Source organism: Diadema antillarum, unplaced genomic scaffold (assembly GCF_040938485.1).
Source record: "Diadema antillarum isolate AM-2024a unplaced genomic scaffold, OU_Dant_1.0 seq00001795_RagTag, whole genome shotgun sequence".
NCBI classification, from domain to species: Eukaryota; Metazoa; Echinodermata; class Echinoidea; order Diadematoida; family Diadematidae; genus Diadema; species Diadema antillarum.
This window is the reverse complement of record NW_027272473.1, coordinates 571,708-599,114: the sequence shown is the minus strand read 5'-3', so window position 1 is coordinate 599,114 and position 27,407 is coordinate 571,708. Positions and strand designations below refer to the sequence as shown.

At 39.0% G+C, this 27,407-nt stretch overlaps 1 protein-coding gene across 1 annotated transcript in view; it reads left to right on the top strand.

The window, feature by feature from the left end:
- The first annotated feature begins 226 nt into the window (after positions 1–226).
- The window catches only part of LOC139712378 (monocarboxylate transporter 7-like), a 28,148-nt gene continuing 967 nt past the window's right edge, over positions 227–27,407 (top strand). The window contains exons 1-3 of the mRNA XM_071624204.1: positions 227–1,191; positions 24,764–24,907; positions 26,189–27,253. Of these exons, the coding sequence (XP_071480305.1) occupies positions 426–1,191; positions 24,764–24,907; positions 26,189–27,253 (1,975 nt within the window). The 5' untranslated portion in view covers positions 227–425. The remainder of the gene's footprint in view (positions 1,192–24,763; positions 24,908–26,188; positions 27,254–27,407) is intronic.

Below are 27,407 nucleotides of genomic sequence, written 5' to 3'. Positions count from 1 at the left end.
GCTGTCATGCTGAACTGACAGTCATCCTAGAGCAAGTGAGAGACCGGTGTGTAGGTCAAGAAAAACCTGAACTGTAAAATAATCTAACCAAGGAGGTATTACACATAATACCTCTTTGAATTAGCGATCATCGGACCTGGTTATTATTCCGAATGTGCGCACATTTCCTCCGTACAGGGGCTGACGAGCGAAGCATAGGTATATATAGGCCTATGTATTACGAGTGTCCGACGGTTCCACTAGGCGTTGAGCTCTCGCCGTAGATCGTTGAGATGGGAGCCCGGTGGCCAGCTTGCTGATTCCCAGACGACTGAATTTACAGTGCAATAAAACATCCACAACTAGTAAGACCAACGGATACTGATCCCCCATTTGCTCAAGTGCTAGCGATTCCCTACTTCTGCATTTACCAGACTGCAATCACCATGGGAGTCGCCAAGCGAAAGCGATTTGAAATGCTGGCCGATGTAGTCGAGCCCGATAGGGGCCCACCCGGAGGTGAACAGCAAATCTCGACACAGAGGCCGGTTTTGCCCGGGATGAATGGAGTGCAAAACCCGTTATCGTCCGGAGCATCAACGTCGACTTCGTCCACGACGTCATCGATGAATTCGTCGCTGTCATGTTTACATCGCCTATCGAGCGAAGTCCTCAACATCGATGCACTGTCGGATGCGGAGTCAGGGTGGGAAGGAAGCAGTGATGAAGTCAGTGAATTCCCTGCTTGCAACTTTTCAAAGAGGAACGATTTCCCATCACCAGATTCTTGCCATATCGCAACAGACAAGGAAGACGTGGAAGAAGCCGCGTCGTTCCACTACGCCGCCCTCACTCACTCGACTTCCAGCCGCCCAAACTCCACCTCATCCACCACCTACTCATTAGGGCGTAAGTCTTCTCCTTCGGGCACGGCAGAACGACGTACGAACGTGCCGCTGGACTCCACCAACTCGACGTCTTCCGCCGGGACCACGAACGACCGACGACGTGCCTCCCCGTCCTGTGTTCCCGCCGCCAAGTACCGCTGGAAATGGACTCTGCTGATCTGGTGTCACCTGAGCCAGATCCTGGCGGGAGGTCTTCTCAAGAGTCTGGCGGTCTTCCTGGACGACATCTTGCAGGAGTTTGATTCTAGCGTAGCATTCATGGGATGGATGTTCTCTCTCGAAGCGTTCTTCTTTGGTGTCACGTGTGAGTATCTTAAATGGCGATTATTTTCCATTCACGGTAATTTTTTTGTTGTTGTTCAACATTCTTTATCATATCAATCAACAATGAAACATGAAAGGCCTAGGTTGTCTCCTGGATTGAACAGGAGGCACAAGGCGAAGACAAAGGACAATACAGAAAAAACATGTAAATACATCTTACATTTTATAAAACACACTCACGCAGTATACCCCCTGCTTTTCTTGGCATATAATTCGTTAAAACCCCCTTCACCTTCCTCTTCTTCCGAATTCACCTCACCATTATCATCTTCGTCATTATTTTTTCTCTCTTTCTTTGTCATTTACTTCATGTGCCAACTTAAAAAAAAAACAACTTTTTACTTTACTTCACTGTCCTTCGCTTCTTCTCATCTCGCTAATTTTCATTCATGACCATTTTGAATCCCATCCTTAATCTTTTCGCGACATCCCATAAGGTTTTACTGATCACTGTGTTTAGATATGAAATAATGATAACAATGATAATAAGTCTTCTTTATCTAGCGCAGTGAGTTTTGAGTATTATCGCTGCTCAAAGGGTAGTACAGTATTGGTAGAGATAAGAATTGGGCTTTGAACCTTTTGCGAGATACCAAGAAAACGCTTATGATGTAGTACAGAGCATACCATTGTAAGAGGAATTCAAAGTTTATTTGATGAAAATCGGGTTTTGAATGACTGAAACATCCAAAAACAAAGTAAAACAAAGCGACTGTAATAAAGTGTGGGTCCCACACTTTATTAGAATCGCTCTTTTTTGATATCTCAGCCATTTCAAAACCAATTTTCATCAAATAAACGTTGAATTCCTCATAGAATTACATGCTCTTTCATATTTCATAAGAGGTTTCTCATTATCTCACCAAAAATGTTAGAAACCTGAAATTAGGTCTCAACCAAAACTGTATGATCCCTTTAAGCAGAAGGCCCTGTCTTTATCAGCGTGGTCAGCAACCTGAAAGCATTGCCAGGTACCCTTCTATGCACCTGGGTCAAGAGCAACAAGGTGGTTAAAGGGATCGTATAGTTTTGGTTGAGACCTAATTTCAGGTTTCTAACATTCTTAATGAGATAATGAGAAACCTCTTATGAAATATGAAAGAGCATGTAATTCCATGAGGAATTCAACGTTTATTTGATGAAAATTGTTTTTGAAATGGCTGAGATATCTAAAATCAGAGAGTTTCTAATAATGTGTGTGACCCACATTTTATTACGATAGCTTAGTTTTCCTCTGTTTTTGATGTTTCAGTCATTCTAAACCCGATTTTCATCAAATAAACTTTGAATTCCTCTTAAAATGGTATGCTCTGTACTATTTCATAAGTATTTTCTTGATATCTCGCAAAAAGTTAAAAGCCCAATTCTCATCTCCACCAATACTGTGCCATCCCTTTAAAACGGTGGAGCCGCGGCCGGGCCACCGTCTCCTTGGTAAAACATCTTTTCAAATGACGTAGATACTTGATGAGATTCGAACTAGCGACCGCCAGCTCGGGTCGCCAATAAAGTCAAGAGTCTTATCCACTATGCCGCATGTGCCCCCATCCCCACGTGTCTTTCGGGATATCGTCATTACCAGTTAAGGTTATGAATCAAGCCATGGTGGCAAACAATTATAACCTATGGTCAATTAGCTTCCTGGGCATTATCATCTGGGCCTACTTCAACTCTGTCTCTTATGGTGCCCTCAGGATCAATAAACGTGGCACCAATTACGAGGGTCCATTTACCAACCCATCAAGCCATTTGTCATTAAAGAACTCAAAGATCAAGTTGATTAGTCTCAGACAGATGAATGACCTGCGATTCGCTTTAAGATTCTCACGGACTCGAAAAAAAAAATAAGTTGCTTCCGAGTGTTAGTGTAATATTGTGACAGGGAAACGACGCTGTTCTCTCGTTACTGTAGCTGGGAGTGTTTTCTGAAGTGCAGTGGTCAGATCAATGATTACTAGCTCACATCGTAATTACTTCTAAGCGTACATTGTCAGAGAGTTGGCCTATAAAGTCTGTTGAGGGTTTCCGTGGTAAATTAAGTGGAAATCATTTCATATTTTAATCTACTGCGCTGCAAAGGACAAGTAGGTATAGTCGACTCAAAGGAAGAGTCTGCCATTTGTTCGCCACGACCTCAACGACTCATCTTACGAACAATTCCTTGACTTGAGGCAGATTTTGGTGGCGAAATAACACGCGCGACTGATTTTGTATTCTTCCTTGATTGTTGACATAATAGTAACAAATTTTGTTTCAACCTATGTATACATGCATGCCCTAAATTCGTTGATTACCTTTAAGTTTCATCTTAAAGTCAACTGTTGTGTACTCAAGGACATTTGCAATTTTCATATTGATATATTATGTCATTTTTCTCTGGAAGAGGAAAGGGAAATAAAAATAATTTAATTGCATCGACATGAACTTGAAACAAAAATTGCCGAAGCTAAACGCATCTGCGAAAATTTGAAACAAGCGCGTGAGAGAGAGAGAGAGAGGGATTACGAAGAGAACAATAACGACAAGTTTTCGCTTCCCACCTCACCTTCAGACAAACCTAGGTTAAGGTCAAACTGGACAATCGCTTTTCTTATGCTGATAAGATAAATGACATAGATATACCAGGCTATACTGGTTTGACACATATTCCATTGAGTCTTTGTCCTCAATTCAGTTACACTGTTTGTTAATTTGAATTGGTTATGAGGAAACAGCACAATCTGGCTGTATACATATTACGTACCATTATACAGTCGCGTTTGTGAGCTGTACTAACGAATGCGAAAAAAACAAACAAACAAACAAACATGTCCGTCTGTAATGAAGATCTCCACGGCTGACGGAAATCAAAGGGTTGTAATCGGATCTTACCCGATATGTTTTGGTAATATTGCAGAAAGGGGGGGGGGGGAGGGATTGTTTGAGATAGAATAGCGAAATCTCAGTCATATCTGGCGGTAGGCGATGAAATACGATGAGGATACTTTGCTTTATACTTGTGTATAGATGGCATCGTACCAGTAGGGTCTGATGAGTTCGTTTTGATATTGTCATATTTATCATTATCTGTGCAGTTAGACAAAACTGCATGACATAGCGTACACATAATAAACATAAGAACAAAGGCAATCCAAATAAACGAAATGGTAAACGTTTCATTAAGTTCGGAAATGAAATAATGATGCTAATTGTGAAGCTTCACATTTCTACGGAACAGTGATATTTGTCACATATGAACTTCTTTTGTATTCAACTATAGATATAGAATGACATCGATGATACCATATAGGTGCAGTTTTCTCGGTGATTCGCGCAAAAGAGGGAAACTTTGTCAGTGTATTATTGTCGATAGATTTAAGGGACAGCGCAGTTTTGTTTGGGATGGAGCTTCAGGTTTCCATTTGTGTGTGTGTGAGAAAAAGAGATAATGAGAAGACTCTTTATGCACTATGAAGGAACATACGATTCCAAAACCAAATTCAAAGTCTATTTGATGAGAATATGTTTTGAAATGGCTGAGATATCCAAAGTAAAGCGATTCTAATAAAATGTCTGAGCCATCTGGTATTGTGGTCACTTTATTTTACTTTTTTTATAGAATATCTCAGGCACTTCAAAACCGATTTTTATAAAAATTAAGTTTGAATTCATATCAAATACTGTATGCACTTTTATATCTTATAAATGGTTTCTAATCATCTCGCAAAAAAAGTTAAAATCTTAATCCCGAATATCAATTAAAACGATATCATCCATTTCAAATCAATGAAGTAGATCCATTGGATGCGGCTGATGTCACTGCCTCTTGAAATTATATGAAATTCTGTTAAAGTTTTGCTTTATGTCGAGATTATTTTGAGTTGAACTGTTTTTGAAAAGGTTTTTAAATGAAAACATATACAACAAAAATCACATAATGGAGAGAATACATTCAAAAATATATAATCAATATAAATGAAGTCAGAAACCCAGTGGAAAAAAAAAAAACCTTACTAAGTATTAGTACATATAGATTAAAAATGGCAAGCATTATTTTATGAAAAGACAGTGAGGGACGGTAATGATTTACACTGTTAAACAAAAAAAAAAAAATGATACGATCGGTTCGAATGATTCATAAAGAGATTTCATTTCTTTTCATTTCATTTTTATTTCATTTCCGGCCAAAACATATAATATGACAATTTCATGTAAACAAATTAAGTACAATGTAACTATTACATTTCCAAATGATTTTTCGACATAGCTCTTGAGAATGCACTAACTTAAGTTATTCATCTACTTTCTGTAGGTAATGCATTCAATAATTTTGATGCTGAATATAATAAAGTGATATTTTTAAGATTATGGGACATTGGCCAAGGTAGATTAAGCGTATATATTCCCATATCATTTTCATTCATGTCAAATTCATAGATGATGAAGAAACTTACACCATTCTTCTTGATAACACTGCTCCCGTGATTTTTATTGTGAGTTATGTGTGTGTAAGTCAAATGTGCACAAACGTCACACACACATACCTGGGACGGAAAAGAAAATATGAATGTGGCACATAAAGGGTTAACTTAATTTTTAAAATGAATTGCACTTGTTCCTTGACGTTAGAATCACGCGAGAATCACGTTTCTATAAGGTGATGAGAATTGACAATCATCTTTATTTCGCCCCCTTGAATGTCACATCTATCGTTCGACAGAAGTCAAACATACCTCGCTATCTGTATATTTGAGGACTTAAATGCAAAGCACAAAGTTCAGGAGCAACGAACAGTCGATCATTGTCGGGGTTTTTCTTCTGTTTTTTTTTTCTCTTGCCACTGATAAAGAAGGAAAAGTACATTGTGAACCGCGATGTCATTGAGTAGATCAAGATGTGACATACATTATCGATGGAAGTAGACCATCGCAAACGTGGCATCAGCTCGGCTATCAGAGCATTCAAAGATTAGGTACTGATAATGAATATTGAGGGGGTAGGTCAATATTAGTTTGCTTCGAATGAACGAACACAGTTGTTGGTTTGTTTTTTGTATACTGGCATCAAAAATCATATCCTGCTTAACCTGAATAGGCCTACTAAAACGAGAGGTGACTGAACAAAAAAAAAAGAAAAGAAAGAAAAGAACAGGAAGGAGGAATGCATCATTGGGAAATATATCTCATTGTCGTCGTGTCGTTTTTTTGCTGGTCTTCTTTCCCCTTTTATCTTCCAATAAAATAATACTCATTTGGCAAGTTCGTTGAAAAATACCAATGGTAAAAATGACAGCAGTCAAAAATGTTAGATATAGTTGCTTTGTTCAGCATAGTTTCTTGTTGAAGGGATTGATATTTCTTAGCAGTATATACTCCAGTGTGGAAATGTGATTTTCGTTTTGTTAATAATTTTCTAGAAAGTCTGATCTAGTCTGATATTACATGAGTCCTTTTGCTCTGTCTCTCTCTCGATCTATTTAAAAAGTCCAAATTCAAAAACAGATAATTGTATCCATTTCTATCAATTTAAGATATTCTAGATATAATCTGCTGAAAAACAGGGGGATTATACTTAAAACCTATGTGATAGATTAAATTATATCTTCAAAAATATTTTAGTTATTTAACTAAATGTAATGATTGCAGTATCATTTGAAGATTTTATTTTTCTCGATTCGATGAAGACCTTACTTTAAAAATGGCGTAATCCTTTTTTTTTTTGCATTCAATTCTCTTCATATATCTATTTGTTATTCGCTTCTTTCTTTCTTTCTTTCTTTCTTTCTTTCTTCTCTTTCTTTCTTTATATTTCTGTATCTATTTATTTGTTCATATGTTTCTCTCATTTGTTTTTTTCGTTGTGGAGATCTTGGTGCGTGAAGGATTAATTGTTACAATGGGGCTTACTCAACAGTTATAGAGAACCTTATCTGTTACGCTCTGGTTATAGCTGAACTCACACCAAATCTAGTTGTTTTTATATGCATGTATATATATCAGTTCAAAGAAAAAAAATAAAATGGAAATGTTACTTTACACAAGCATTGTTACGTCAGGGGTGTGAGGTGCACGAACTTGTTGATGGTTGCCATGCTTCAGACGGGTCCGTCATAAACGGACAGGACCAACCTACTTATGCCGTGTATATATATATATACCGTCCTCCAGGAAGGGAAGAACGGCCTTCCGATCCCTCCTGTCGATCCCATTGTTTCCGATCTCTCCTGTCTTTCCCATTGCTACCAAACGTTCCTATTTAGAATCAGTATTGGGTATGCCACATGTGAGTTTTGCATTAAGAGGTACTAGGTGTTACAAAAACATTTCCCACTTTCGATCCTTAATGGTTCAAAAAAAAATATTACATCAGATAACACTGTCATTGACATGAGCAATAGCTGAATAGTGTACAATTTTGTTGGAGGTGATTTAGAAATGAAAGCATAAATCAGTTTCATTAAATTACAGATTTATTTCTAAGTTAGGTTTCAGACAGAATGACCTAGTAAGTATGACCATGACCCTTTTTCTGTGCTACAATGTCCCATTCCCCCTCATAAACTATTTCAAATTAAATTTGGATTGAAAATCCATACCGCGTCCGAGAGTATACTTCCATGAATGGCAAGTAAAATCAAATGCACCAATCGGTGAGCGTTTCATTACCAGAAATTGAAGAAAGTTATTAGATTCAAATTTTTGCACAATACCTGGGATGCTAATGGCGCACACCCTTTAACGTGCCTCCCAATAGCTTGGCTCACCAATATTGTCTTTGAAATCCGTTGTTCTTTACAGAAGGACGACGTATTTCCTCGCATTTATATTAACTTGCACAGATAATTAATTCTCATGACACTGCAACCGGTAACAGCGTTAGTACTGCTGAATTATACTAAGGAATGATGATGCTTTTATGAAAAGCGATATGACAGTTGTGAGATCGTGAGTGACATTATCACCCTGTCAATAATTTGCATTCTTTGACAGTCAGCGATATCACTACCTTGTACCATGGAGCTGCTATTCGTAGCTTCATGCTTGGACCTTGTTCCACGTATAGCATGGAGCTCGAGCTCCTATTGTATAGTTGATTCTCCCGAAAGCCTAGGAATAGTCCGTGGTCCAAAGGGGGCCACCGTGCACCCCCCCCCCCCGACCCTCCGCCATGGGTACCATTTTGTTTGTTAGGACCTCTAGTGTCAGAAAAAAGAATGTTTCCAGAGATATCCTCATTTAGGCTATGGTTTTTAAGCCAATTTTTCATGGCTTACTAGAGCGGGATGCTAGTTGATTTTGCTCTTTTTGAGGGTAAATTTTTGCACTTTTAATTTTGCTTCAAATACTTCTAAACTGTTGGAAGTTACAGTTTCTTCTGGGGTCGTTCCAGTGGGATATTGTGCCTGAAGATTGAGTTTGGCAGCGTGCTTATAGACTTCGAGGTAAAGTTTGTTTGATATCATATATCGACGCTATATCCTGTTCGTCACTGGAACGTCGTAGTCACTTTTCTGGAGACATATTTCGTGGATGAGCGTTTAAAAGCTGAAACAGAAATCTCTTCTGTATGTTCATTTCAATGCTTTCTTTTTACAAACTAACTCTGTATTTCCATCTATATTTTCAGCCTCGAATGTTTTGTTTACAGGGATTGCTCCTAACCCAAATTTCCGTCAACCCCGTAATCCGTCAGAAGAAGAATGAACTGGTTTTATAACGGTCTAATAGCAGATTATTTCCCTCAAAAAATGTCTTCATGGCCAACCATGTGCGATTACATTTGTGTCTGTTCTGGGAGAGAGATATCCGGGGCCGTCCTTTGTGTTCTGTTGGTCTAATTTATGCGATCCTTTGTTGTGTTTTCCCTCCCTCCCTCTCTCCCACTCACAAACACCTGTTTTTAATACCTGAGGATTAAACACTGTGTCTTCATGCATGGTGTATAATCGAGTGCCCTTATTATGATATACTACTCTGGTATAGGTCTATTCCCTAAGCCTTTGTGTAGGCCTATCAGTTTGCTGAGTTTGGGCTAAACATTTTGCGTCTGTCTGTCTGTCTGTCTTTTGTGGTGTTATGGTGCACCCCCTCCATTACGTAATGTTTGTCTGCCTGTTATTGGTTTATTTGCTTTTATATTTGATTCGCGGTGTGAGCAGCGAGGTCAAGTCTTATTTTGGAAAAAGAGAAGAGCCAGTGACCCAAATTCTATTACTATCATCTCCCATTAAAATGTTTTCACAACTATTGTAATGGTTTGCATCTAAAAGTTCATTCATTTTTATGTCAGTATAACTCAACTGAGGAAAAATAGTCGGTTTTTTTTTTTTAGATCGTTTTATAAACACGGTTTACTTTTCTCATGATGAATTAAGGGGTCGAAGAAATTGGGTTGAGTGCAATTCCCTTCAACGCTAACATTCGAAAGTAAAAAAAGATTATAGATGAAAGCATTGAAATGAATATTCAGATGATGTTTCGCAAGAAGTGTACCCACAAGGGGGAGGCTACAAATATTTGGAAGTTTTAAGTTTTGTTTTGTTTTGTTTTGTTTTTGTTTTTTAAACAGAGATACTGATGACAGTCAAATGCAAATTACAAACAGGTTGATGACGTCACCACTCTAAAACTGTCATAATTGGTTTGCATGTGAAACGTCATATATCCTTTAATTATGCCAGTATAATTCAGCAGCAACAGCATTGTTCCCCTTCGAATGTATTTAGTTCAAATCAGGTTCTGTTGTTGTATATAAGCTTGAGAAGGTAAAGTTTCTTCTGGGAGGTTACTTCAGTAGGAGATTGCGTCTGGGAAGAATGAGTTTTCTAGCTGGCTTGTGGATATTTAATACAGCGTCATACCGTGGAGCAGTGTGGGAGGTGTATGTACCAGACACTTCATGATGACACTGTTCATCATTCAATTCAATCAATTCAATTCAATCATAGTTTATTTCCAATCATCGAAAATCAAAAAAAAAAAAAACATAGTACAAAGTATACATGTGATGAAATGATATTGCTCAAACGTTTGCAAAAGGTTCATGTAATATATATATACGAGACAAATTATAGAACAGCATATAACATGTACAATATTTAGGAAAAACACTGTAAAAATACTTCGTGGGCGAGCGGAAAATAAATTCGATTATGGAAAATAGTGATCCACTAAAAAGCAAAGCTTGTCGGAAGTGGATCGCTCATGGGAACGTATGTCGTTGTCTATAGTTACTTTATTGGAGACATGGATCTGCTAGCTCCATGCATGGTCTATAAGTTGAGTTCTCCATGGATGAGATTATGAATGCTAATGAGGTGTTGTTTCGAGAAAAAAAAAGAGAGCAAAATATAGAAACTTTTAAATGTTTGCAGTTGCACCTGATGTGTGTGCACTTCTAGCGAAATCTCGTCTGTATGTTCATTTCAATGATTTCAGTTCTAAACTAGATCTATTTCCATCTTTGTTTTCACACACTCTCGAATGTTTTGCTGACAGGGATTTGTCTTAACCCAAATTTCCGTCAACCCCGTAATCCGTCAGGAGAAGAATGGACTTGTTTTAAAACGGTCTAAAAGCGGATTATTTTTCCATGTCCTCGCGGCAAATCATCCGTGATTGCGTTTGTGTTTGTTCTGGTAGAGAAATATCTGGGGTCAGCCTTTGTGTTCTACTGGTCTAATTTTCGCGATCTTTTGTTGTTTTTCGCACTGTTTAACACACACTCTCTCCTACTCACAAACAGGCATTCTTAATACATGTGGATTGTGTCTTCATACATGATACAATGGTACCCTTGTTTTATGATATGCTAGTATTCCCTTACAACAGCATTGTTCCCTTTCGAATGTAATTAGTTCAAATTCGTGTTTTTTTTAGCTATTCCATATCTATAGCATCATCCATTCCCATCCCTCTGCACATCAGTTATATGTGGCTGTTGTACAGTATATACAACTGTAGCTAATTGTGCACTATTAACAATGTGTGCTAATTAACCCAGTCAACCCAGGAGAGGACTATGCTGAGGACTTGCATTGCAGGGGAGAGCGGTTTTTAACCCTTTCTGAGTCAGTGAGTCAAATGTGCATAGATATTGTCACACACAAACCTATGGACAGGAAATAAACCTGATACACAGAGGGTTAATAATTTCGGGAAGGATGTTGCGAGACGATGACATCATCATTACAAAACATGGGATCTTCCAGAAGGCGTGCATTCTGTGGCGTGTGGAACTGATATTGGAGCCCCTAAACCTCCCGATTTCATATCAGATGTATAGGCCTTGTTTTGTTTGTTTTGTTTGTTTACTTCCATCTGAGAAGATGGCTGGATATCCCATATTCAGTTACACTAAGCTGGTCTTCCATGGGGTCCAGCTGGATGTGAGGCGGGACCACTTCACCGGGTTGCTCTTTGCGATGAACGAACGAAGCGGGATCTGTTACGTGCATGAGTTGTGACTCTCTCATACACGGGACCTCCATTTTATGTTCTGTCAGAGGGACAGAGTGTTTTGCCTCTTGTTAGGGGACGGTATGATTACACACAATATTGCTCAGTCCAGACTCGGGTTCGAACCCGGGTCCTTAGGATCGTGAGGCAGACGCCCTACCGACTGAGCCAACTCACCGCCTAGACGGCAATCCTCGAATTCTGTGTGTATGCTGAGCTCGCGCATTCATGACAGTCATTATAATGTTTAGATTCAACTTTATTTCCACTTCCATCAAATAAACAAAGAAATTATATACATTCCATATGTACATGATAATTGTAATACTTACAGAACATAATTTGACAAGGTACACATGAAAATGAGAAGTAGATGCGATTACATCTTTGTTAATATATACATAAAGCGTATAATACAAGTCAACTATAGGATAAGGATGGAAGTGGAGGGTCCCACTAAGAAGCAGAGCTTGTATGTGGAATTTACGCTTCAATTTACGCTTCAATATAACTAAACCCCTTTCTGTATCAATGAGTCACGTGTGAACAAATTTCACACACATACCGATAGACAGGCATTTAATGTGGCAGGTATAGAGGGTTAAAGGGATAGTACAGTTTTGGTGGAGATGAGAATTTGGTTTTTAACTTTTTGCGAGATAACAAGAAAACACTTATAATATAGTACAGAACATACCATTTTAAGAGGAATTCAAAGTTTATTTGACGAAGATCGGGTTTGGAATGACTGAAACATCAAAAAACAAAGTAAAACAAAGCGATTGTAATAAAGTGTGGGTCCCACACTTTATTAAAATCGCTCTTTTTGATATCTCAGCCATTTCAAAACCAATTTTCATCAAATAAACGTTGAATTCCTCATAGAATTACATGCTCTTTCACATTTTATAAGAGGTTTCTGATTATCTCACCAAAAAATGTTAGAAACTTGAAATTAGGTCTCAACCATAACTGTACAATCTCTTTAAAGTCCTACGGTCCGTTCTCTGTGAAAGACAAACATAAACCAAGTAAATGAAGCAAGGAAAAGAACTGTCAAAACGTACTGTATGTAGGTAGAGTCCACTAAGCCTTGATTTGTGAGGAAGCCGTTTGATAGATGCATTGTTCTTGGTTTTAGATTCCTTCCCCTTTAATCAATAGTAGCGCACACTTATCAGTCTTGTGTAATAAATTACGTAAACCAATGAATTAGGTCACGGGGATTAAAGAATCAAGTGACGTGATTAACGGAAGCCGTTTCGTTTTCGAGAGGGACACTCGCTCTTCGTTCAAGTTGATATGAAGCCAAACTAGTCTTACAGGTCAAAGGTCATTGATTTCCACGAATGAATAAAACCGAATACTTTAGTCATGGTTTGGCGATTGACGCGGCGCAAGATAAGAATCAATTTCGACAGAATGATTGCGATCGTTGATTTCTCAGTTCTCATATTTATACACAATACAAACAAAACTGAAAACAGGGAAAGATTCTCTAAAGTGCTCTTTGCTGACTTTTGATAGCGCTGTGATCTGTATTCACTGCAAAAACAGTGGTGTTAGATTTAACACCACTGGTGTTGAATCTAACACCGGCCGAACTTCAATAAAGGACCACACCATCTGGTGTTGAAGTAACACCGTCTCTGGTGTTAAAATATCCAACACCCATGGGTGTTAAAGGGTGTAAAAATATACCAACACCAGCCTCGGTGTTTTTTCAACACTTAAGAGAGTGTTAAGAAGTTGACACCATAATGGTGTTCATTTGACATCCCAACACCAGTTATGGTGTAAGTTCAACACCCGTGGTGTTAAAATATACCAACACCAGCTTTGGTGTTGCTTAGATTATTGATAAGTTGACACCACTTTGGTGTTCTTTTGACACCCTTTAACACCAATGACGGTGTAACTTCAACACTATTTGTTGTTAGAATATATACCCCAACACCTGTCATGGTGTTATTCTAACACTTCAAAGTGTTATAAGTTTGCATTATTTGGTGTTTATTTGACACCACAGAAGTGTTGATTCAACGCTTCAGGGTGAGAAATAAATTCCAAGTGATGCCAACTTATTAACAATTTGAAGTGTCGATACCTCGACATCATTTCACACTCTCCACATTCAATCGCACAAAATAACACAGTAATGTAAGTAGGTGAAAGACAGTCACGTGCTACTAGGTTGATCAAAATATTTAATAAATTCTGTCTGTCACAACAAAACACAATAATTCTATTACATGTAATGAAAGCCTCATCTCTACAATATAAGTATCAAAATGGAATACCTTTGACCCTGTCAGTTGGTTCTTTGATTATCTATGCAAATGAGATACATTATGGCTATTGTAGGCTAAAATATCAAATTTAAATACTCACTCTGAATACCTTTGGCCTTCTTGGCACTATCAAGTTGAATTTTCAAATGAAATTGATACTAGTATTATATCTTCTTGGCTCTATCATTCAAATGTTCAAATTGAATTGCCTACTCAGCTGTGTAATTCAAATATTCAACATAGATCATCCAGTCTGGTTGTAAAATGTTAACATAAAAAAAAAGATTATACTCTTTCTTTTGATCAATGCTATTGCAAGTGATGATACAAGCATGTGAAATTCGGATCATTTGAATATTCAAATGACACACATAAGGCCTTCTTGGGCCAATATTTTCAACTCGAACTGGATGTAATTGATACCCCCACCTAAAACTTAGAGAGTTAGCTCAATTCATGATATTCTTGTATGCCTTTTGTTGAAAAAAAAAGTACAATGTAACAAAAGTTGTTACCAAAGCAAGATTACTCAACAGTGAGATCAGTGTGCGACTCATTTTAAGATTACACTGGTTACATGAGCGAAACCTCAAGTCAAATGCTAGAAAACTGAGGGAGCTCACCCAATTCACAGTATTTTTTGTTTGATTTTCATTTTAAAAGATGGTTGCCATTACATTAGCACTCTGTTCAATATTTCAGGCCAGATGCTCAGAAACTGAGGGAGATTGCATAATCAACTGTTGTGTAAGTTTTTAATTTGAAAATGTCACTGCCATGATAACACTTTCTTTGACCGATACAAAAGATGACATTTGCACATTAGCGCACTACAGTGGTCACGTGCCAAATTTCAAGTCAAATGCCTAAAACATGAGGGAGTTATGAGTCAATCACAATATCTTCGATTGCTTTGTATTAAAATAAATAATAAGTTAGCATGGCAACGCATGGTTTAACATTGACGAGAAAAGTGTTTTGCACATCTAGAATTTATCTTGTCACAATATATAGGTGTCATATCTCAAGGTTATTGCTAAAAATTGAGAGAGTAAGCTCAATCCACTTGTAGTTTATACGATTCTCATTACAAAATACCATTAACTTGACAACATACTATTTGACAATGACGAAAAATAAAATTTGCACAGGTACATAATACAGTGGTCACATGTGCCAAATTTAAAGTCAAATGCTCAAAATCTGAGGAAGTTAGCTGAATCCACATCGTATTTGTGGATGATTTGTATGAAGATGCTGTTGCCATGGAAACGGATTTATGACCCCCACAAAAAGTGTCTTGCACGATAACATATCATAGTGACCATATGTATCAAATTCAAATTTAAATGCTAAAAAAAAGAAACTAAGAGAGCAGCGTGATCCACACAATTTTGTATGATTTGTTTAAAAACTGCAATTGCCATGGCAACAGATTTCTGGACAATCGAATTTCAACAGAATTGATTTAAAATTGAGTAGCTTGATCCACATTCTGTATTTGTAATCTTTATGAAAATTTGATGTTACCATGGTAATGCATTACTCCATACTGACACATGTAAACTAGGACATGTAAAAATTACAAGGTCGTTGTTCAATGTCCTCTTGACTAAAGGTAATCACCTCCTCATCAAAAACTGTCATCGACTAATGGAGAGTACTGCTTCATCAACTGTATACAACTTGTATCATCAGTCTCTATCTCGGTTCCTCCATAGAACTGGACTTGGAGTATCTTCACAGTTTCATTGTCACAATGATGATTCTTCAAGTATCTTCTAAAACCATTGAACGAATCAAATTATGTCCGTACACAGGCCCCCTGGGCGAAATTTATTGTTTGTCCATCACTCAGTCCATGTTCGTATGGCAAACAGTGAAAAAAAGCAGTTTCAGTGGGAACTCCTAAAGAATGCATCACTTCATTATCTATTTGAAAGTTTAGATCTCGGTTCACGAACTCGGGGTAATTCCAAATGTCCAAAGGTTGATGAGAGGTTTTGCATACCGTAGACAAAACACATATTTAATGTGCTTTGAACAATGTGTCGAAGGCACTCTGAATGATATCACCAGGGCAGGGTAGTACCAAGTGGTCAACAATGAAGTAATATTGGTACACATGTATGTTATCCTTCTGACGTCCTCTGTCAAGCAAGCTGCATCTTCTGATCTTCAAGCAAGCAAGCTGCATCAAGAGCTGCATCTTCTTCTGCTTTCCCTCTTCAAGTGGTGATCAAAACTAGCATCAGGCTGAAAATGTAAGGAAACAATGAAAAACAAACAGACATTGTATGAATCTATTACAAAGAAAAACTAGACAAATTTGACTGTGACCTTTATTTCGATTCCATAATGCAATTTGATAGACTCAGTCATACATAGGCTTAACACATTTTATTCACATTTATGATTATTTTAACAGATTTCAAGCTATCACACACACGGAGGGATGGACTACTCAAAACTATAACAATTCAGGCACCACTTCTTGGCAGAGGATAATAAATGGATCTTATTCCATTTTACTTAAAGATCACTATAATTTCACAATTAAAACTCACTTATACCTATTTTTTTCTTAAAGAAGCTTTGAAATTTATCACTTTTCTCTTATTCGTGACTGATCAAAAAGCAACTTCAAAATTTCAGCCTACATATGGGGAAGACAATCTTTAAAGTTCAAGGATCGACTTTGAAGCATTCATGAGTAAAGTTCTCGTCGACATCAGGACATAACCCTGACAAAGGCAAGTGCGCAAAAATATTCACAACATCCAAAAAAAAAAGTTAACCTGTGAAACATGGAAAAGCAAGTGATCTTAATAAATTACATAGTCCAACAACACAAAAAAAAACCCAGAAAATTTCCCTTGACCTCTAATTTCTTTTCTAATACAAAAACAGATCATAGAAAGTAGAAAATGCAAAATCAATTAAACTCGTAAAAATCAATTTCATTTTCAGAATACCAAAGTACTGTGAGTTCTAATTGCCTGTCCAAAATGACTCATAAAGGCTTGTTCAGATATGATGAGTCAAACTCCGGCAACATTTTAGTGCACAAATCAATGCGATATGAGATGGTAAAAAACAAATAAACAGATCAAAATGCAACAAAACAAAACAAAAACACTGAGGCAAGAGGAATATATTTTGCCACACAGTGGCAAGAAGTTATGGTGCAATCAAGCTCAAAAGTAAGTGAAGATACAATGTCATGAGTTTATCTTTATCTTATTTTTTTTTGAGTCATGTGCATTCATAAACATAATGAAAGTGGCGTGGTTCGGCGCACCATATCTGAACACTAAAAATGTCAGGGGGTTTGTCGCATCATATTTGAACAAACCTTATAGTCATGTAGACTTACCTTTTGAAATCGGATAAGGTAGTCTATAGCCAAAGCACAGCAATCTTGCACAATCCTTGCGCCCTGGTTCACAGGTGGAAGCAGATAGAGTACAAGAAGGATTTGCAGGTTACTTACATTCTATGCTGTGTTGTAAGAAATGCATGTTATATACAATATATTCTACGACTCATTAACAAAGTATCCAGGTATCAACAGAAATTATCAGTGAATTGCACTGCATAATCAGGGAGCATTAAGTAAAACATATGATCCTTCAAGTAGGATGAACCCATGGGTTGATGTGTGACTTCTTTAAAAAAAAAAACAAGAAAAAAAAAACTCTTCTTTATTTCATCAGCATCTCCAAAATAACAAAATTACATTACATATTGATTTGTGACTGTGAACTTTTATATTACAATTGAGTTTGGTGAAATCCATTCATCTGCCTTTGAAAAATCAAAGTCACAAGATATTTCCTGCATTTTTTTTCATAATGAAGGGCTCCTGACCCTTGATTATTGACCTCATGACCCTTATCGACTCCAGGGAAACGTTTGATAAAATGTATTGTCAGATGCAAAGATTTCAGCTACTTATAACAGTTGTCACCAATGACAAGTTTTGTGGAACGCCCCCTGGATTTACATAGCCTTACCAAGTTTCATTCACAGATGATTGTTTTCAACTTGCGGCATGATACACAAGAAACGATATTGGATGGATAGACATCTAGAACATAAAAAAGGGGCTTTCAAAACCTATAGTATTGTGCATACCCTGACTGCTACCAGGTCTGGTGGTACACTATTTGATGATTACTCCAAGTCTCATGAATCCACATCAGTTTTCCGCATGTGTTCTCCCAGCAATCTCAACAGCTTGACTGTGGTTTCTGAAGGCTTTCCTCTTGCTAGCTTGACAAGACCTTCCACCAAAAACTGGCCACTGCTCAAAAAAAGCTTGGCATCGTTGCCTGGGAGAAGGAGTGAGAAGTACTGTTCAACCTGCAAGTGTAAGGACCATGAACATACATAATTATCAAGTGGCTACAAGTCCACAAACTGTCAAACTGGTGCGCAAGGTGTGATGCACTGGCTTAGGACTCAAAGTACTGAACATCCACATAACTGCACTAGTGTATTTACTGTATACAAGTGCATGAAACAGATTTATCTTGTGTGCATGAAAGATTTGATCAGAACTGCAGAAAACAAAGGGTTTTGTTCAGGTGGCTTCAGATTAATTCAGTCGGTGATTCTATTATATATACCTACTTGAGATATGCTCATAATTTCAAGTTCGTTTTAATTAGCCACCAGGGGGGGGGGGGGGGGGGGGGGGGGGCAATAATATCCTGCTTCCAGGTATTCATCATCTTTATGCAGTGTACATTTATGCAAATATTATTTGAGGAGAAATGGAAAAATCAAATGCCATTTTGCAATTGATCTACTCTCATTTTCAAGGTTTTTTAGATAGATAATAAAAGGTCTTTTTGCAATTCTGTCATTTGCAAGATTCTCAAGTGCACTATTGCCAATATCATTAAGTGTGGCAATAACATAAGTATGGGGAAGAGGCATATTCCAGAAGGGATTTTTTTTTTTTCAAGAGATTATTTCAACAAATACTACCATCAAAGTAGACGTATATTCCCTCACCTGAATCATGAAAAAAGCGATGATACATGTATTCCATTTTGACTCATTTGTGAAATTTAGGATCAGTTCTCAGACAGAGAACAACTGCCAGAGATGGGCTGTGATTCTGTTTCTCGCTACCCTTGAACTCGCACCTTACAATTAGATCTAGAGTCTAGAGTCTTAACATGGACTCGGTGGAAATACCGGTTTTACATGCATGTGACGTCATCAACTTTATAAGAGCATATTCTTATATAATGTAAATTTGTAAGCGGTTAGCAAACTCATAAATAGTAGTACTCATATTAGAAACTAGTTAGTAGATTCTAACGTAAGATCCACACGCAAACACTAGCATCCTATATAGGCCCCTACGTTCCTACGTGTACACTGTAGCTACTGAAAACATCACGTAACCTGTTGTGATTGAATAAACAAAAATCGGGTCGGGAGAACCCCCCACCCAGCCCCTTTAATCGGGTATTTACGCTCTTTTTAGAGCGATATTTGCTACTAGTACCTAGTACTAATTCATACCTAACAGTTTGGACCTAGAACAGTTACAGTAGGCCCTACAAAAAATATAGTAGGCCTAGGGGCCTACCAGCCTACCAGTATACCTACGAACATGTACACACAAACATTGTTCGAACTTCGTCTTCGTGCACGTCAGTAGCGGGTAATGATTTGCGCGCTAACAAAGATCCGCACCAGAGCCTCAGAGGTAAGAAAACTACATCAATAACAATACAAAATGCCACGGAACCTTTTATATTTAAAATTTGATGATATTTTTAAAATGCAATTATTGGACAAAGGAACCCTCAGCGAAATTCGGACTCAATGCACCGCTGTGCACAGCGCGTTGGTGTTATGGCCTATTATGTATGGCAAACACTATAGGCTACATGTACTTAGTATGCTGCGCTACATAGTATACTATAGTATTACGTGCGTGGAAAGACAAAGTTGTCTATAATATGCGATGAAATCCGTGAAAATCATGCACATCGTTTATGAAAGAAAATAACTGGTACAGGAAATAATTACCTTAAAAGATACTTATCCCCGTTGACAGACTTAGCAAAGTCACCATCATAGATTTAATGTCATTTTTAGCCCCAGGCGACATCGAAAACCTGACTATCGCGATGACAGACGTTGACGACTCCGCGCCACAGCAACAAATTTCAGGCATTGGCATGTGTAACCAATGAGATCATCGGACTGCGAACACGTGACTTTCTCTGGTGGACAACTAACACCGATACGGTGTTATTAGTGAAAACCCCCTTTTCATGACAAAACTATAACACCACTTGGGTGTCATTTTAACACCGAGAATCTAACACCCAATGAATGAGAGAATGTTGGTGTTAAATTAACACCGAAGGGTGTCAAATTGTGTCAATTTAACACCAAATTTAACACCCACAGTTTGACACCCGGTTGGTGTTACACTTTTAACACCGCATTTTTTGCAGTGTTGCTTTGGTGTGTTGGGGGTGGTGGGAAGAACACAACTCAGAATGCTTTGTGGAGAACAGGGCCCCATTTCATAAAAGATGTTAGGATGGCATTTCTTGCTGGAATGGCAACTTCCAATGGCAACAGCCAATCAGGAAGCTGGATTCTTGTCGTTACTATATGACAATTGCCATTCCAGCAAGAGTTGCTATCATATCACCTTTTTATGAAATGGGGCCCAGATCCTTCGACCTATCATAGTGCGATCATGCGACGCACTTTGTTTTGTCGCATTCAGCTGTAGTGATATGCAAGTCGGTTGCATACACGCGTGAATTGTTGTAACTGAATAAGTCTGACTTCTTTCCTGTGCAACAGAGAGTCCATGGATGCCAGCATTTGAACACAACATAGTCACCTTCATCTCTCCTATTTCCAGTACAGGTACTAAAGCATGGTTTTGCTATGCGCAGCAAGCGCAGCTGTTCAAAGAGTGTTTCCTGAACTTCACACACATCCATGACATCACTGTACAAAGAACGAGCTCTCCAGCTCACTGCTGACTCCTACAGTTGACTACAATGACCTCAATTACGCTGCCAGCCGCTCTCTTCCCACAAAAACCTCGCCCTCATTATCAATCTCATTATCAGTCTTGAAGAATCTGCCAATAACAGCACCAACTACGACAGCACGAACAATGGTATAAAACAAAAATGAATACAATTATGCTTGTCTCGTAGCAAAATGTCCTTACGTGTACATAATACTGGATGAAAATCGCAAGGACCTATCCATTGTTCAGAGCTTTTAGTTTTAGATTTGTCTTTGTGTTTGTTTTTCCAGTTTTGGTCAGTGCGATACCTATTGTGGTGTTAATAGATATTCCGTGTTTGCCCTTGAAATTAGTTTCATACGGGGCTCCATGATGACTTATGGACAAAGAAAGATGTTTATATGAGAAACACGCCAGAGGACATAATTTCGTTATCCCGTTCCCCTTTGTCGATATGCTGTATATATTTATTTATTTAATCCCGCTTACCTAAAGATGCGCTAGTAGAAAAAAAACAAACAATGCAAAACGAAAAAGAAAACATGACTGAGAGAGAACCTGATGGTGATATACATTTTGAACTGGCTTCAGTGAATGGCTCACTATTGGACAACAATGGAAAAGCGATAATTCGTCCTGACTGGAAAAGAATATTTTAAGGTATGGAACTTTACTATGAATCTCGTGTCTGCATGAGATATCAAGCCCGCTTGAACTTTGAATAGGCCTACAGTCAGTGTGTCCGAAATCACTACATTGTGGAATCATGTAAAACTAATTCTTCCCGAATCCTTATTAGCATTGTCCCATTTCAAGGGCACGTTCTCCAATAATATCGTTACTCTTCAAGTCATTTTGAAAGTGGGGAGTTCCTCATAAATTTCGTATTTTGATAGAAAAATACTCATTACTTGGACTCGATACTTGGACTGACATGTATTGATGGTAACATTACAAATGTTGTACTTCCCACAGCCATCTGACTGACAGAGTTTGTAGTCAAGCGCTCTTCCATAATGCTAAAAAAAAATGCAAATTTGTTGACTTCGCTTTTTTTCTTTACTTCTTTGCCCTACTGTGACATAACAAATTGTAGTCTTGTTATCCACTGATGATGGCAACACACGGAATTGACCGAAGTTTGTAATAACTTTTAGACGGACTGTCTTATTTTCAACAAACTTCCATTACTTGTAATATTATTTTCTGCATCAACTAAACCCGCATAAGTATTTTGATGTATTCTCCTTCAAAGGCGCCGATGCACACCGTCTCGTATTTGAATATTGTGTGTGCTCCTGTCGCAGGGAAATCATGTGTTCTTCTTGCGTGTAGATTTTCTGCTAGTCCTCGCAGCTACAAGTTCTCTCCTGCGAGGGTCTGTGAAAGAAGACTAATCGTTACCGCGGTCACGTGTACTGTCAGCTGTTGTTGTCAGCCTGCGCGAATAGGCTGGAGTAAAATGCTTTTCCCCGCGGCCGATTGTATGCAATCGCTTCGTCTCTGATTTGGTCTGTTTTGTTTAGTTTTCTTTTTCTTTTTCTCTGATTCTGATGATTGCCTGGTCCTTGTTTGAACGGAAAATACAAAAATGATAGAAAGACTGGCAGCCGCTCTCGACCCTCTTCGTAAGAACGGAAAAGAAGGACTGTCATTATTACAAATATTATTATTATCATTATGATTATTATAATTATTATTATTATTGCTATTATTATTATTATTATTATTATTATTATTATCCTTATCATTATTGTTATTGTTATTATCATCATCATCATTATTATCATTATTGCTATTGTTGGTGTTGCTGCTATTGTCGTCGTCGTCGTCGTCGTCCCCGTCGATGTTGCTTTCATAGAGCACTGTGGAATCCCGACACTGCCCAAACTACCAGTATACGTCAATGCGCCGCTGTCAAACTGAACATATTCAACAATGAAGGGAGATCGACGAGAAAGGAAAAACAAATCAAGATTTGACGTAAGAATAGAATCGGAAGGAGACGAAGAAAAGGGGAAAATAATAAAAAAAGATAGAAGAAAGACATTTGCCGTGACTTCTCCGCTGTCCATCAGAACTGCATGTGCAATTTGCACCAAAACTTTTGACGACGAGACCAGATAAAGACTTTTTTTTCAGTTGTCTGAACCTGAGACGGTCTGATAACATCGCCTTGAACTATTGGCTGCCCCTCAAATGACCCCTATACCAAAATCCTCGAGGCTCGAAGAAAGGCTCACCTTCCTTTATCGTATTACACAAAAAGTCAACTACAGTTGGACCTCGAATTGCCCGGCCACGTCGGACCGGCGGACGTCCGGATAATCGATTTGGTCGGTTAAGAGAGGTACTGTATGCTCAAATGCAGCACTTTATAGCATATCATGCTAGGGGTATACATGTCATCACCAAATCAGTAATATTATGATTATCTGCATGGCGTTGTCATATTTCATACGTCATAGGTGATATGGAAATTAAGTGAAATATAAGTAAAATATCCCTTCATGTATTGTTCGTTTGATTCATATTGACCGACATTGTATGAGATCGATATTGCGACTCGTCGAATACTGCATTGTAAGGTAATCACTGTCATGCACTCAGTGCCAGTGACAAGCTTGGCACCAGTCACTGACATCGTCTCACGAACTGACTTTACAGTGAGCTGCGCTGATTGGACTATGCCCCGTCCTGTAATCGCACGTTAATGGTTGAACGTGCGTTTGTTTATAGAAAGACTTGGCACTGAAAATACATGAAAACATTAAAATAATGTCAGCCAGTCGACGTCCGGATAACAGAGAATCCGAATAATCGAGGCCCTACTGTACTTGATTTGATGGGAGTTGTGTTGCAGTCATTATCGTCTCAGCAAGGAGGTGTCCTTGGTCTCAGACTTCCGATAAACATTGATAAAAAGAGGCTCGGGTTCACCCAACCTAACGAGACTGTCACGTGTACTACCATGCTGTCCCATTAGACAGGTAACGAGTACTGATTAGTGTCCCGTCCTCGAGATACATATAACCTGTCGGGATAGGAAGTAAAACGAATGTTTTCTGTGCTAACAAGAGCACAGACACGTTATCAACCACTTTGCACTTTAAGTAACTCCATGATTCAAACATTCCCAGTGCACTGGCCCGGTACAGTCAGAGTGCGAGCCCTGGATGGAACGTCTCACACACGCACCTGAAAACGTGCGCCCCACCTGTATACCTACTCTTTGTTGTTTGCCCAGCAGGTGTCAGTAAATGCAAGGAGCTTCATTGAAGCTCCTTGGTAAATGGTATGAAGCCACGTAACAGGGATGGAGAGTGAGTTTCATTGTAGGCTGCAGCCCTGCCCCGCACCGTGGGCTACACAAATTAGAAAAAAAGAGGAAAAGATCAACTATTTTTTTAGGGCTCAGACCTGTTGGAGTGTTGGGGGTGGGGGGGGGGGGGGGGGAGAATTAACCCTTCACCGAACCAACATGAGCAATACCCCCTCCCTACACGCGCCCCCAAATAAAAAGAGAAAACGATAACAAAAACAAACGAACAAACAACTAACAAACAGGACGGTGTCAACCAGACACTTGGTACTAAATGAATGAATGAATGAATGAATGAATGAATGATTGATTGAATGAATGGATGAATGAATGAATGAATGAATGAATGAATGAACGAATGAATGAACGAATGAATGAGAGGAATGAATGAGAGAAATAAACGGGAGAGGTATTTGAAAAGCGGATCGCAAAAATTACTGACTCATTGATAGTTAATTTCCATGCTTAACCCGCAGGTCCATTTGCATCCCTGGCCACGAAGAAGCTGGGACCCCGCTGTGTGATGATGGCTGGGGGGATCATTAACTCCGTGGGGATAATGGTAGCGTTCCTAGCAACCAACGTCGTCATGGTTGGGGCCGGCATTTCCGTTATAGCAGGTACAACGAATAACCGTCTTCTCTATTCAATCTGTAATGTATTTCTTGTCATTTAGAGAATTCAATACCCATGCTGTAATTTGCCATATTTTATCACACTCTACATGTCAATGTAAATAACGTGTTTGTTTGTAGGATATATAGGGGCAATTACTGTTGACGAGAACACGAATGTGATACATCGCTATGTGTGCCGTATTTTTTTTTTCTGCAATGAGCTGAATGAAATGTCACCATTTTCAAATGAAGAAATGTGGAGTATATACCAGACCGTAATAATTACTGGAATCATAACTATATAAAAGTGACTCAGTGAATTTTATCCATAGTGAGTCTAGTTACCTATCTTCAGGGTATAACGCGCATATTTCGATGATAAGGGTCTTAGTTTATAGTATAATTATTGACTTTCTGTCATTATGGTACCTGAAATGATGTATATGATATTGGAAATTAAATCGTGACTTGATATTAACTGACAAGCCCATGTGAACACACTTATTGCTATATATAGCCTGTTTCTGTGCAGTGTGTGATGAGGTGGATATGAAATTACGCATAATGTGCTGAGATAAACAATAAGCTGGGATCAAATGCATTCTAATGCACAAATCAATGGCATGAAAACCATCCGTCAAAAAGTTGCCGAGTATTACTTGCTTTGGCGTTTGAATAGAAATAAAATTAGGCGAGATAAGACGATCGTAAATGATTATCACCTCTCGTGATATCTGCCACTTCGTGACAATTATGCATAACCTTTCTCCTGTTGAAGAGGGGAGGACACGTGGTCCACTAATCATAATACATGTATAAAACGAATGAACAAAAACAAACAAACAAACACACACACACAAAACGCGTCTAGCTAGTCTGCAAGAGTTTTTAATAGTGAGCACACAATGCAGAGAAATTGTTAAATCATTAATTTTGTCTTGATCAACCAGCGTTCTCGTGGTAGATAATGCAAATGCAAATAAAAGATAATGCAAATAAAAAATAAAAACTGAACTGAACTGAACTGAACAAATGAATGAGATAAATAATGGCTCTGTCCAATAGCCACTTCTACGCCACCTGGATATACTCAATATATTCCCTCTCCTATTTTGCTACCATTATTTTTTGTCACTGTCCCGTCACGTAGAGAGCGTTCTTGTGTTTGTCGCAGCTATCCGAAATGGCGAAATTTGTTTGTTTTGTGAGAAGCAGTACAGAACTGACTCCTATGACCATCGCAACTGATCCGCTAATTATATTGTCGCTAATTCTTGGTTCCAGGTATAGGATCTTCCCTCATATACGTGGCGGCGCTCGTCACCGTTCGACGTCACTTCTCCACATACTACGCGCTAGCCAATGGGATAACGCTATCTGGAGTGTCTGTGGCCGTATTCATCTTTCCACCAATCATACGCGTCCTTATAAATCACTTTGGATGGCGGGGAGCCCTGTTCATTATATCAGCAATCTCGCTCAACGCCGTCGTGACGGGGGCTCTCATGAAAGGAGGGAGCAAGCCGCGAAAGACGACGAAGGCGGCGAATCTTGAAGATGCAAAGCCGCAACTTCCCGCGAGTTTTTCCGCCCGTATGTCGTCTCCCCAGTGGAATCCATGTCCAGACGAGAAAGCAAAAAATGATTGGCATCCTTGCAAAGAGCATTGTTTGTCTACAAAATCCGAGTGTTCATCTTCCAAGAGAGATCTGAGCAGCAACGGCTGTAAGTGCACCAAAGAGTATGCGTTTCCTCACGATTCTCGACACGGCGGCAAAATGCCGCTTCAAAGCGTATACACCAACGGCACGATCGTTGTCAAACCCCTTCAGAGTACGCTTGTTGTTAGTGGTGGGATGCCGCGTCGGCTGAGCATCAGGGAAAAGTATGCCATGCACCTGACCGAGAACGTCACCCATGGTCTTCTCTGCGTGGTCGTGATGTTATGGTCTGCCTCCAACACCGCGGTGATGAAATATCTTGTCGCCGCCGGCGTCGAGCGGGGTATGTCGTCCATCCAGGGGGCGGTGCTGCTGTCGTCAACGGGCGTCGCTTCCTGCGCCACGCTCTTCGGCCACGGCATATTCATCTCGCGGGGCTGGATGACGCCGCTGACGCTCTACCTGGTCATGTTCGTCGTCATGGCCGTTGCCGAGTTCAGTCTGGCGCTCTTCCAACGCTACATCACGGGCATCGTGTCGGCGGCTGTCTTCGGGTTGGGCACGGGTGCAATCACATCCCTCAACTTGGTGGTGCAGCGCTCTCTAGATGGGCGTGCCGGTGTCCAGGCGACTGGCTGGCTTATCTTCGTCGAGGGCGTGGCTGGTGCTCTTGGGGGTTACTGCATGGGTAGGCATCTCCGTCAGACACCTCTAACATACTTAATAACTCATAGTAATCGGGTATATTGAGAGAGAGAGAGAGAGAGAGAGAGAGAGAGAGCAACGCCATTGAACATACAAATCATAGGCTAATTTACTTATTTTGCAAAATACAGTTGTCT